Raw genomic sequence first — 12,149 nt, 5'->3', positions numbered from 1 at the left:
AAACCCACAGCCTGGAGATAAGCCCTCGGTCAGGGGGTGGTTTGGGGGAGTGGATTTGATGCAGAGAGGGATCAAATAAAATGATGACCCTGTGATAGCGCTCTTTGTGCCCAGTGGTGGTGGGGGGCGGGGGGGCAAGGAGGTGCCCACTCCACCATGTCTTCTGTCCCCATGGCCCCTCCTGCTGCAGGTGCAAGGGCAGCCACCCACCCACCCCCGGCACAGGCGGAGCGCAGCTGAGAGACGCTGGCACCCCACGGCAGGGCATGATTCCTCCTTCGCCTCCTGCAGCCATTTCTCTCTCTGGCCGGGGGTCCCTAGTGCTGCCCCTGCCCCTCTCTGTGCTGCTTTGTGGGTGCTGCCGGGCCTCAGAGGTGCAGGTGATGCACGACTGGGGCTTGGGGCTGCAGGGAAGCCAGAAAAATGTGGCCAGGCAGGGCACAAATCACCCAGATTTCTCCTTGCGCAGAGCATTTATGGGGTTAATTTTCTCATTTTTAATGAGGCTTTCAGACCATAGGGGGGTCTCCATCTTAGCCCAGCTCTTGGCCTGGGCAGTGACATAGGCGTCCATGGACCCCAACAGTGTGTGGAAGCACTGGTGCCTGAGCCCAGCAGCGTGTCTCAGCTTGTGGAGGGGACCAGTCCCTCAGCTGGAGTGAGCAGAGAGGTAGGGGTAGGTGAGATGAGAGCTTTCCTCTTGGTCACCTCCTGCCTGGGAATTTGGCAGGAAGGCAGGGTCAGGTCCACAACCTGGGGAGAAATGCCATAACTGGGTCTGATTGTTGCCATCCTGAGATGCGTGTGACCCAGGGGTTGTTCAGCCCAGCCAGCCTGGCTGGTGCTTTTCCCTGCGGGCTCTCGCTGTTGGAACAGCAGGTTGTCTGTCCACCTCTCTGGGAGGTTTTCAGAGCCTAAAAGCACCCCCCCACAAGTGAGCTGCCCCCTCGGGCTGGCAGGGAAAGTCTCTGCGGCATGTGTGATGCAAAGGGACGGTCTGAGGGATGGGGAGCAACCAGCTGGTGCAGCCCCGACTCTCTGTCTGCGCGTGGCCAGAGATGTCTCTCTCCGTCGCCTGGGTCTCTCCCTCTCCTATGATAAACTACAATTTCCCCCCACCCTGTGGCAGACGGGGGCGGGCTGCTCTGCTCTGCTCTGCTCTGTGGTTGTAGTGGTGGCAGATGCAGCCTGGTATCACGAGAAAGCTCGGGAGAGTGGAAATGACTCAGATCTGCAGCTGGAGCCCAAGTGGAAGGCAAGACCTGGCGGTGGCCGCCATAGCTCATCATGTCCTCTTCCTGTGCCGAGTGTGGGATGGCACTGAAGGGATCTCGAGGCTTTGAGAGGTGACTGCTGGGGCTGCAGAGCAGTGGGGTGTGAGCAATTGTTGCTTTCATGAGGGAGCTTCTGGTTTCCTTCCTCATGAGGACAAGCTCAAGGGCCTTTCTCGTGGTACGTAGGTCCTTCTCACTCCCAGGGCTGAGCATGAACTCAGCCAAGGTTATTCAACTGCTGGGACGTGCTTTCTTTCCTGTCCATTTGAGTTGGGATTCCTTTTTGTTTCCCAGCTGCCTGCTTTGCACTAGTTCCTGACTCACCACAAAATGCCATTGCAAAGTAGTCTTGCGTCAGGGCTGTTGCCCATTAGCATGCCCGACTGAGCCTTCTTGTTCCTGTGCTGCTTGGTCCCTCTCTGTCCATTTGTAACATGCCAATACACCCCTCGCTGATCCCCCCCCCCACTGGAATTGCACTGGGAGGTCCGCATATTTTTCACTGCTGCCTGATTCCACTTGCTGATTCACCCTGAACTGTTGCATATATGTGGTGTTGTTTTTTTTTTTTTTGTATTTCCTTTCTGTTTTAGTGAATGAGAAAACTATCCTGCTAGCTCCCAATTTAACTTTTGGGAGCAGGGGCAAATGTTAAGGCCACAGCTGCAGAGAAGGATAAAGGGCTTGTTGGGGAAATTGCAAATAAGCAGGCAAAAGGCAAATTTTTAGTAGGGAACGCCTCGAAGAAGGAGTTAACCTAAGGATACGTGGAAGTGAACTGAATGGTCTGTGTAGTTCGACCAAATTCCCTTGCTGCCAAACAGCAAGGAATGCCTTGGCCACTTGTGACAACCACCGCTGCACCAGGGCACTGCTCTGTTTTTTCAGCCGTACTCTGAAGAGTGGGAAGGTGGTTAGGACGGTGCGGCTGGCTCCGCGAGGCAGGCAGCTGACTAAGGGGGACCTGGCACAGCGCTGCTCACCTCTCCTGCCTGTCTCCTGCTCCCCCATCTCATGCTCTATCTGCTCATCACTTCATCTCTCCCCACTCTGGCTCCCATTTGGGATGCCACCCAAGCAGCTTTGCTGCCCTTCGGCGTTCAGTGGTGAGTGTCCCAGCTGGTCTGGCTGCGGGCTCCGGCCATCCCACCTCTCCTTTTTTGAGAAGCCCCACTGATGCAGCAGAGGTACGCATGGCTGCTCTGCAGCCGGGCTGGATGCGGTCACCGTCGTGCTTCCTTCCTCGGTGGGAAGGAGACCTGATCGATTCCTGCAGTAAGCTGTTCCCGGGAGCAAGCGGGGGGAATGCCAGCAGATAGACTGCAGTGGGTGCGTTTCCTTGAGGGCTTTGGCTAACTTGCTAATGTAAGGGAGTTGCCATCAGGTATTCGGTCTTTGTATGAGATGCTGCCCGAGTGTGGCTTTTAACCCATTATGAGAGGGGAATGAAACCTCTGGCCTTGGCTTTATTCATGTCCCTCTGTGCACCAGTGTGTGGCAGTGGCTCTTTGTGTGAAATAGCTGGCGAGCGCTGAAGTCTTGTATGGTGGCTTGTAATTGCAGGGTTGCCGGCCAGCAACTGTGCTGCAGAGTGGCTGTAAATCACTCTGGTTTCAGACTCCGCTCCCACACCTCCTCCCCGGGAGGGAAGAATGGTGTAGGTCTGCGTGTGCGCGTGGTGCCTGCAGGGAGAGGAGCGGGGGCAGAGGGGGATTGCGTTCGAGCCAGAATATCAGCACAGCAGTGTCAGGATTGCAGCCGATCACCACCGTCGCCATTTGCTTATAACGATCCTGCTGCATTCGGCTCTGGGTGGATGCCTGCCTGCCCCGGGGGACTGAGCCACGCCGTGCCCAGAGACAGTGCCCCTGGGGACACTACCCCCTCTCCGGAACAATTCCATTGACTGTCCCTTCCTCTGTTACCCAGACCAAGTGACCATGACTGAGAAGACCCAAGAACCTCATGTGGAGGAAGATGATGATGAGCTGGATGGGAAACTCAACTACAAACCTCCTCCCCAGAAAACGCTGCAGGAGCTGCAAGAGTTGGACAAGGACGATGAAAGCCTCGCTAAGTACAAGAAGTCCCTGCTGGGAGATGGACCTGTGGTAGTAGGTAGGCTGAGTCGTGCTGATAGGAAGGGACAGGGGAGACGCATAGCAGCAGTGTGCTGTGGGGATGGGGCAAGGTGGCCTCAAAGAAGGGGGAGCTTGTTTAACCAGGCACGTGTACTGCTTCTGCTGGAGGACAGGAGGAGAGATGCACGGAAAGGAGACAGAAAAAATTCCCTGAGCATTAGGTGTAAGGTTACTAGGGAGTGCTGGTGTCGGAAAGAGACTTGTGGTGGGAGATGTGTGGGCCTTGGAGGACTCCTGAGGGGTTAGAAACATGAGGGGACCAGCCGATGCTGAAAGGGGACCTTATTACTCAGAATTATCTTCAGAGGGGAGTCTCCTGTAGTGGAAAGATCTCCTCCAGGTAATGGGATGGAGGCTGGGGGGATCCATGGGGATCTGGGGTAGATGTGTGGTCCTGTTGTGCTAAGAGAAGCCCGGCATTACCGGGTATTTTGTGAAGTGCAGTTTCTGTGTGGGAAAACAACCGTGTTTCTTCAGTGTCATTCCCCTCCCCCTGCACTTAATTTTGCAAGCTGACAGCTTCCCCCTGACTTTCCTACCTGCAGACCCAACAGCTCCCAACGTGGTGGTCACCCGACTCACCCTGGTATGTGACTCTGCTCCAGGACCCATCACTATGGACCTTACAGGTAGGCACAGACTCTGTTCTTGGGCATGCAGGAGAACAAGCAAAGGCTCTGGCATGCTTTAAATTGACAGGGAGTTTGTCCTCGGGATGCTACAGTGGCTTTTAGAGGAACTCTGAGGGCATCTTAGCCTTGTTTCTTATTTTAAGGTATACATGTATGAAAAAGAAAAGGAGATGTAACAGAGGAAAGTGCTGAGGGTCTCTTTCTTCATCTAGGCTGCTCTAGGAGCTCCTGGGTTTCTCCTGCCTTCTCTTCTTACTTCCTTTCAATGAGACCTCACGAGCACAAGGGATATGCATGCATTCGGGTGACGGGCTGTTTTGAAACTTCAGAATCGAGCAATACTGCAGTTCCGGCTCCTGGGGACATGGGGAGAGAACCAGGCTTCACCTTATATGGGCTTTTCTTCAGAGAGAGGAAGCTGGGCCCGGAGGAGCCGAGAGGCTTCCTCTTCAACCAAAACCACGCAGAGCCCTGCAGGGTCTGGGCAAGGAGCTGGGCAGGAGCTGCGAAATGCGCTCCGCTCGCACAAACCAGGGCTGGGCATGGGTCAAGCACGCACACGCTCCTGCAGTTGCCTAAAGATGAGTCTGCGCATAAATATCTTTGTGTATATGCGCTTAGACCTGTGTATCTTTAGGCGTTATCTTCACAGATGTGGACACAGACATGAACGTATACCCAGGGGTTTCTGTGTATGTGCTCTTACAGTGCAATGGCTTATACAGACCTCCGCCTACTCATATTGCAGGTGTGGCATCCGTCAAAGGGATGCTTACCTCCAACACCAATCTCGGCCCCATGTGGTCTCTTCTTGCTGTGACACCTCTGGCTAACAGCTTGATCCTCTCCTTACAGGTGACCTTGAAGCACTCAAGAAAGAGACCTTCGTATTAAAGGAAGGAGTGGAATACAGAGTCAAGATCCACTTCAGAGTGAGTTGTTTTCCTTCTTGTTACTTCTCACCAGTTGCTAAGGCTGGTCACTGGCAGTCTGTCGGGATAACTAGAGACAGGCAGAGTGAAACGTGGGACCTTGTAAAGCTCCCCTTGCTTCAGGCATCGTTCTGCCCAACAAGGGACCAGGTCTTTCCAGGGAATTGCTTCTGCTTACGCACCCCTTGGAAGAAGTTGCTTTCTGTCCACTCACAGTGGTGAACAACAGGGGGTTTGGAAGCCAGATGGGTAGTTTTGGCTGCGTTTGGCTTGGCTTTTTAGCCCTGAGAAAATTTTTAATTCACACAAAGAGGGAACGGACTGGGAGAAGAGATAATGGCTTTCCACGAAGTACTGGTTCAGTCTGCATTGCTGGGCTTCATGTATGCACAAAAAAGACTTAATACTGTAGCAGTTGGCTGACGACACCTAAATTCTTATGGATCACAATATATCCAAATGGGCTCATTTCTCCCCCTCTCCCATTAACCAGTGTGTCAGCCATTTCTTCTGTTTCCAGCTGAAAATGAAACTTGGCCACGCTGCAGTGTGGCATCCAGCACTGAAGTGGTCATCTCCAAACATTTACTGCATACAAAGCTGGCTTTGGCCCAGAAGGCAAAAAGGAATGGAGAATAGTTCTCCTGACACAGAGGAGGGAAAGTGTTAATGTTGTGGGTTCTGTAGAAAAGATCTCCCTTCTTCTCTGAGGCTCACTCGCTGTCTCAGAGATGACTTTGTGCCCAGAGACACCTCCAGCTCTCCTTTGTGCTATGACATATTTCTATCTGTATCTGAGCCCTGTTGACAGAAGATGCCTGGAGCCAGACAAGTTATTCTAACTCCCTCCCTTGATCCCAAGGCTGGTAAGAGCTGGCACCATGTGAAATCTCCCCTGGGATGTAAAAGGATCTGCCCATCTTGTTTCCAGCTTGAGTAGTGCTGCAGGGAGGCAGTGTATGCTGGAGGGGAACAGCAGGGGATATATCCAAGCTATCCATGGGAGATTTGAGGAAAGATAATGAACAAAACTGTGTCCCTCTGTCTCTTGAGGAGAAACTTGCCAGCTCCCCACGGAGCTTACAGAGCGGCTGGGAGCACTCAGCTAATCTTGCATGCTTGTTTGTGCTGGAGGGGTGACTCTAGTCACCCATCTCTGGCTTTCAGTATGGAAACTATTAACTGGGACCTCCCTGCTTCACTTTGTCCTCATCAGCCCATGCTGGGAAGCTGACTGATGTGCTTCAGGCAGCCTCAAAGTCAGGGAAAAGAGATGCAGAGAGGATGCTGTAGGTCTCCAGGTGCCTATGGGGAAGTCATGTTAAGACTTGCCACAGTGTGTTCTGTGCTGAGCCCTTGAGAGCAGTGGTGCAAGGAGCCAAGATGGATACATCTCTAAAGGAGAGAAAAACAGCAGATAACCATAAACCCTTCTTGTGACACTTACTTCTGGTCACTTCTTGCAGGTAAACAGGGACATTGTGTCAGGACTGAAATACGTGCAGCACACCTACCGGACAGGGGTGAAGGGTGAGTAAGAGGCCTTTGTGCCCTGCACACCAGTGCTCCTGCCACCGTGTTCCCTCTGCTCAAAGAAGCGTTCCTGCAGCTCTGGGCTGGGACAGAACCTCCCTTAGCCCTGTGCCACCACGCAGGGGGTGAGACTTCTCAGCAGAGTGCGTTAGCCTGCGCTCTGCATCACCCAGGCTGTTTCCTGTTCCTGTGTGAACTCAATACAAGGCAGCTCTGGTATCTGTATGCTACACCACTGTCTGCAGCAGCGAAGTCCCCAGAGACACTGTTTAGACAGTCCTTGCCGCAGATTTCCTCTCCATACAGAGCTCTTTACCTCCCGCCTTCCCCCTGTAGAGTGGCTCAGCCTGTGTGGAGCTTCTCACCCCCTGAAAGCTCTTCCAGACGCATTTGGTAAAATTCAGAGCTGCTCTACAAAGGTTCCCACTGTCTGCGGAGCCTTGTGTTTGCCCATGACCTCCCCTCTTTGTGCAGTGCTGCCCTGCTTGGACAAGGCAGAGGAAAGCTCCATTTGGCATGCACACATCCCATGTGCATTTTTGCATGCAACCACCTCTAAGGCTCCAGTGTCCTGTTCAGCACACATAAATGGTATCTTCTCACCAGAAAAGAGAAGTAGTGGGAGATCAAGAGACATCTCGAGCCATACACTGGGTGCACCTGCTCCTTTTCAGCAGTACATACGCGTGAGAGGGTACAGACCGAGTTGCCTGTCCATCTACCCATCCGTCCATTTATCCTTCTAGCTGTTCTTGTGCTTCAGTAACCCACTCTTCTCACTGATTCTGTTCCCCTTGCTGACACATACTGTCCCTTTCTCTCCCCATTCTTTCCTTTCTGTCTGTGATCTGTGCTCATGCTTGTGGCTTCTTCTCTCCTTTATCATTCTCCACCTGAGGGGCTTATCCCTTGTGGATTGTTTTCTCCTAGTGGACAAAGCCACGTTCATGGTTGGCAGCTACGGGCCACGGCCAGAGGAGTATGAGTTCCTGACGCCTATTGAGGAGGCTCCTAAGGGTATGCTGGCTCGAGGCACCTATCACAACAAGTCCTTCTTCACGGATGATGACAAGCATGACCATCTCACCTGGGAGTGGAACCTGTCCATCAAGAAGGAATGGACAGAATGAGTTCACCCAGTTTGCCTTCCCCCTTCCCATCCCCTTGCCTCCTGCACCAGTCTCCAGGTGGGCCATGCCCACCACGCTGCTCCTTCCTGCCACCTCTGCTGGCCACAGCCCTGGCAGCCCTCCCCGTGAGGAGCCGGGGCTCTGCCCCAGCCTCGGTCGATGCACAGGCCTGCAGGCGACCTTTGCTGCTTCTTCTGATACACTGAAAATAACCCGCCCGTTCTCACCACCGCCCCATCATGACACACAATGGGTTAAATTGGGAAGCATCTCCCTCCCTCTCTCCCAGTACTTCCTCCTGCTGCCTCCATCTCTCCTGTACCAACTCTGGTCCCGGAAGTGCCTTTTCTAGGAAACAAGATCACCTGGCAGGGCGGACTGGTCCCTGGAAAATCCCTATCTTGAGTTACACTTGCCATGTGCTCTGACTCATTATAAATGGTTACTTACCTCCCGTGATGGTCTCCTGGTCTGTATCTGGTGCCCTACCCTGTTAAAATCCATCCTTGTGCAGGCAAAACCAGTCAGGGGGAATGCAGCTAGATGCTGTAACAAGACTTCAGTGTCCCAAGAATAAAACCGATTTCTTTCTTCTTTTCTGCATGAGTGTCGCATTCTTTTCTGGAGTATGGCTCTGGAGTATGTTTTTCAGTGAGGTGGATGTGGAGAATGTGTGACAAGAAGGCTTAAGAGCATGTTTCAGAAGGGAAATAGCCCTCCTCTTCAAAACATCAGCCTAACTATAGGCAAATTATTTCAGAGCTGCTTCCCTTGGGCGTTCATGAATCCTTCTTTGAAGCCCAAAGCCTGGCCCGTGATGGGAGTAGACTCCAGGGGTAGTCAGCTCCCACCTCTCATCCCATGTGGCAACTGAATGAGCCCAGGGAGTTATAACATGGCCTTCCCATGTCTAACGCTTACCATGGCGGCTGTTCCCCATATCCAGAGCCAATGCAAGACCTGTGCATCCCAGTGGCTGCTCCACTGGCCGAGCACAAGGGAAGGAACATCAACCCCTCGGGGAGCCAGTACCTGGAGAAGTGCAGTGGCTGCTTCTGTATGGAGTGATGTTCATACCCAGTTGGGGCACCCGGTCACACAGGTGCAGGGTACCTGAGATGTCCAGCGTTATGGGTGAGGACCTGCTGGTGGCAGTGTTGGTGAGGCTCTCCAAGGCTGGTACCTGCACAGCAGGCAGGAGCGCTCTCCCGGCCAAGCGGTTATCTCAGGAGCTGAAGGGTTTGCCCTGGGCCAGCTGCTCCCTTCCCACTGCCCCAGGAGTGACTGTGGGCCCCTGCAGCAGCTGACGTGTCTGTTCCTGAGGAGAGGACCGGAGCAGGGCGACGTGGCAAGGAGAAGGCAAGCTGGCACCATGGGCACTTCCATCTTCCCATGCTTCTTCATCATCCTGCTCACCGGGGGCTCCCCAGCAGGGTGTGCTGGAGATGGCAGCTCTGCATCCCACAGTAAGTGAGCTTTCCTCCTGGTTCAGGGAAAGGGATGGGTCTGCTGCGGGGAGTCCTCCTTATGCTGGGTCTCCTTAGGGAAAGGGATGGGTCTGCTGCGGGGAGTCCTCCTTATGCTGGGTCTCCTTACCCAGAGCGTGCTGTGCAAGCGAGTTGAGCTTGCAGGAGGGGTGTGTGGGTGGGCATGTAAGGGGTGGGATGCTTGTGTGCGTGTTGGGGCAGCCTCTTTGAGCTGCTCGTGTACCCTCTCTCCTACCCTGACCTCTCCTCTCCAGGCACAGCCAGCACTGCGGAGAAGCCTGTCCTGTTGAGCAACATCGCAGATGCTGAAGCTTTCGTCAGAGGTGCGGAGGTGGCGGTCATTGGATTCTTCCAGGTGTGTTCATAGCACCCTCCTCTCTGCCAGCTGCGAGCCCTATCCCACCCTGGCAGGATCATGGGGCTGGATGTGGCATAAACACCTTCCAAAGGCAGCTTCTGTCCTGCAAGGTGCTGGGGCTGTGACAGGAATGTGGAGGGATTTGGTGACAGGCCAGAAGGAGCATGCCAGGAATTCAATCTGTGTGTGGAAAGGGAGATGGAGGAAGGGAGGAAGGTGAAGGAGGTCATAGGAGCCCTGGGGCGGGAGAGAGGGAAATGCTGCAGGGGAAGCAAAACGGGAACGTGCGTGGCAGAGAAATAGCGCTGGTACGGGGTGAGTGGGAACATCAGTTGTTTGCTTTAGTCAGCAAAGGCAAAGCAAGGCACTGCCTGTGCAAGGGGGCTGAGGAAGCTGTGTCTCGGGGAGCAGCGCTGGTGCAGGTCCTCTGAAGTCCAAGAGGATTTGGGCTCAAGCTGCAGCCTCTTCCCAGGAAGGGTGTAGGCATGGTCTCTCTGTCTTGCTGCTTTGTTCCCCAGCGTTGATATCCTTGGGATCTCTGCTCTCTGTGTCTAAATTCAATTGAATTCTGCCAAAGGTATTAGAGAGACTGATGGATGCATGCCCCTTGCCCCCAAAATGGCATGAATATTTTTCCTTGGGAAACAAGACAAAAATATTTATTGAGGTAGATCACCATAAAACAGAAGCCTCTTTAACGGGATCCTAACTATTTTCAAGGTCCCCAAGTCGGACCTTTTTCCCCCTTTTCCTTGAGCTCTGCCCTGGGCTTCTGCTGCCCACACACTACCTCATGGCTTCTGCCAGAGAAGATGTCATCTTTTCAAAAACAACTCCTTTCCGCAATCTCCTTCCTCCTCCTGCCCTGTGCTTGGGGCTGGAGGGCAGCCTAGGGAGGGCTTGCTGTAGGACGGTGGCATATGGCAGCCAGCACAGAGCAGGACCGATGTTGCTGCCTACAGCACAGGCAGCAACAAGTGTGCGAGCCCTGGAGGCTTATGCCCGAGGGGTCTTGCTAAGCACTGATCACAGAGCACCTGCCTCCTTGCCTTCAGTGCCCGCAGGCGTTCAGAGCTCCTCCGGGGTTGCTCTTGTGGTGCTTACAGCCCTGCAAACCAGCGAGGCCATCTGCACATGCAGAATGAAAGCGCACAGAGCAGATGCCACCTTCCCCCAGGGCAGCTGCTGGCGGGGGTTGCGGCAGGGCTGTCCCAGCTATGGGCAGGGACCGTGGCTTCTCACCGGGCGAAGCATCGCCAGGGCATAACCGCTGGTTTCTTGTGCCACCGCCACCTCCCTCCTGCTGCAGGATTTCATTCATCACAGTTGATGGGACACGGGCAGGGAGGGATGGCTGTGCCGTCCTGCAGCGTGGGGACAGCCCTGGCTGCCAAGAGCACGGGGCAGCAGCCAGCGACAGTGTCGGGCATTCAGTGCCTGAAGCACGACAGGGCTGCATTTAAACAGTAGATAAAGACGTATGTGTGCCATGAGGGCTTGTCTTGGCCCTCTGCCTGAGACTATATTCGTCCAAATAATGTCCATGTTCTCTGTTCGCCATAAATTATTTCTCTGCTGCAGCCTTTCAATTCGTTGCAGAACACGGCTCGGCAAGCTCCCTGGATAATGAGCGTGGCCTCACTGACTGGGAACAGCGTGCCATGATGGAAAAACAGCACACTGCTCCAGAAACCCTGCGCTTCTGTGAGAAAGGGCCATGCTTGGCCTGATTAAACCCCAGCTTTCCCAGGAATGCTCCAAAACTCAATGAGGTTATCCCTACCCCAGTCTTTAGCGCTCTCATCAGAGCCATGTCGATGTGCTGGCATTTCCAAAACAAGTCACAAGAGTTGTTTTTCTTTGAATGCAGAAAGAATTTTGTTTTCCATTCTCTCTGGGCTTGCAAACAGCTGAGCTGACGGTTCAAACCAAAAAGAAAAACAAACCAATTTCCAAGCAGAGACTGTGCCTTGAGAATTTAAGTCCAATAAGTAGAAGTATCGAAAATACATCACTCAAAAGAAAAGTTGGGAATGGGAATAGCAAGGGAGGCTTTAGTACAGGCTAAGGCTGTAGCTAGTGCTCTCACTGCAAAAAAAAGGGAACGAACCTCAAATTACTGAGAAACCGCACATTTCTATCCTTCAATGCATCTGCATCAGCTACTTTTCAAAGGATATAGTTGACACCTTTTTAAAAGGAACGAGGATACTGCCAATGCAAGATGTTTAAAAATTGTAAACCCCTGACTCCAGAATCAAGGTTATCTTAAAAATTATGGGTTTGTATATTTGTTATACAGACATACACACCCACACATACATATGTATGTGTGTGTATATATGTATATATTTAAACGTGCTACATCCAGATTTTGGGTTTATCCCCTCCCTTTTAAGAGCTCTAGGGCTTCGCATCATCACCTCGTTACCTGTTCGCGGTGTGTGGGGGGTAAGAAGTGATGTTTCGGAGGGGTGGAAGGCGAGGTTCCCACGCTGCCGTAGCCGCCCCGCTAGCTGCGGCCGTCGGGCCGGCAGCGCCCTTGGCCCCGCCGCCTGGTGTCTTCCCCGATTTTGGGGGAGGAGAGCTGCTCGGTGGGGCGAGTGGGGGGGGATCGGTGTCCCTCCGCTCCCCCGGGGGGGTGGGGGGTGTCTCTGGGGCG

At 53.5% G+C, this 12,149-nt stretch overlaps 2 protein-coding genes across 3 annotated transcripts in view; both read left to right on the top strand.

Annotated features, from left to right (window-relative positions):
- The first annotated feature begins 3,205 nt into the window (after window positions 1-3,205).
- ARHGDIB (Rho GDP dissociation inhibitor (GDI) beta) lies at window positions 3,206-8,237 on the top strand. Of its 2 annotated transcripts, none has more exons than XM_009894384.1 (5): window positions 3,206-3,392; window positions 3,961-4,044; window positions 4,903-4,979; window positions 6,446-6,509; window positions 7,443-8,237. In XM_009894384.1, the coding sequence occupies exons 1-5, from the start codon at window positions 3,215-3,217 to the stop codon at window positions 7,640-7,642; spliced, it is 603 nt and encodes a 200-aa protein (XP_009892686.1). In that variant the 5' UTR covers window positions 3,206-3,214; the 3' UTR covers window positions 7,643-8,237. The 2 variants fall into 2 exon arrangements, with proteins under 2 accessions (XP_009892686.1, XP_009892687.1); XM_009894385.1 differs by having other exon boundaries at window positions 3,211-3,392; window positions 6,446-6,507; window positions 7,573-8,237.
- Window positions 8,238-9,014: 777 nt separating this feature from the next.
- Window positions 9,015-12,149, top strand: part of ERP27 (endoplasmic reticulum protein 27) — an 18,229-nt gene continuing 15,094 nt past the window's right edge. Inside the window, exons 1-2 of the mRNA XM_009894407.1 lie at window positions 9,015-9,108; window positions 9,384-9,484. Coding sequence (XP_009892709.1) covers window positions 9,015-9,108; window positions 9,384-9,484 — 195 coding nt within the window. The remainder of the gene's footprint in view (window positions 9,109-9,383; window positions 9,485-12,149) is intronic.

The sequence above is a fragment of the Charadrius vociferus genome, unplaced genomic scaffold (assembly GCF_000708025.1).
Source record: "Charadrius vociferus isolate BGI_N301 unplaced genomic scaffold, ASM70802v2 scaffold871, whole genome shotgun sequence".
NCBI classification, from domain to species: Eukaryota; Metazoa; Chordata; class Aves; order Charadriiformes; family Charadriidae; genus Charadrius; species Charadrius vociferus.
The sequence above is the reverse complement of the archived record's forward strand: the minus strand, read 5'-3'. Positions and strand labels throughout refer to the sequence as shown.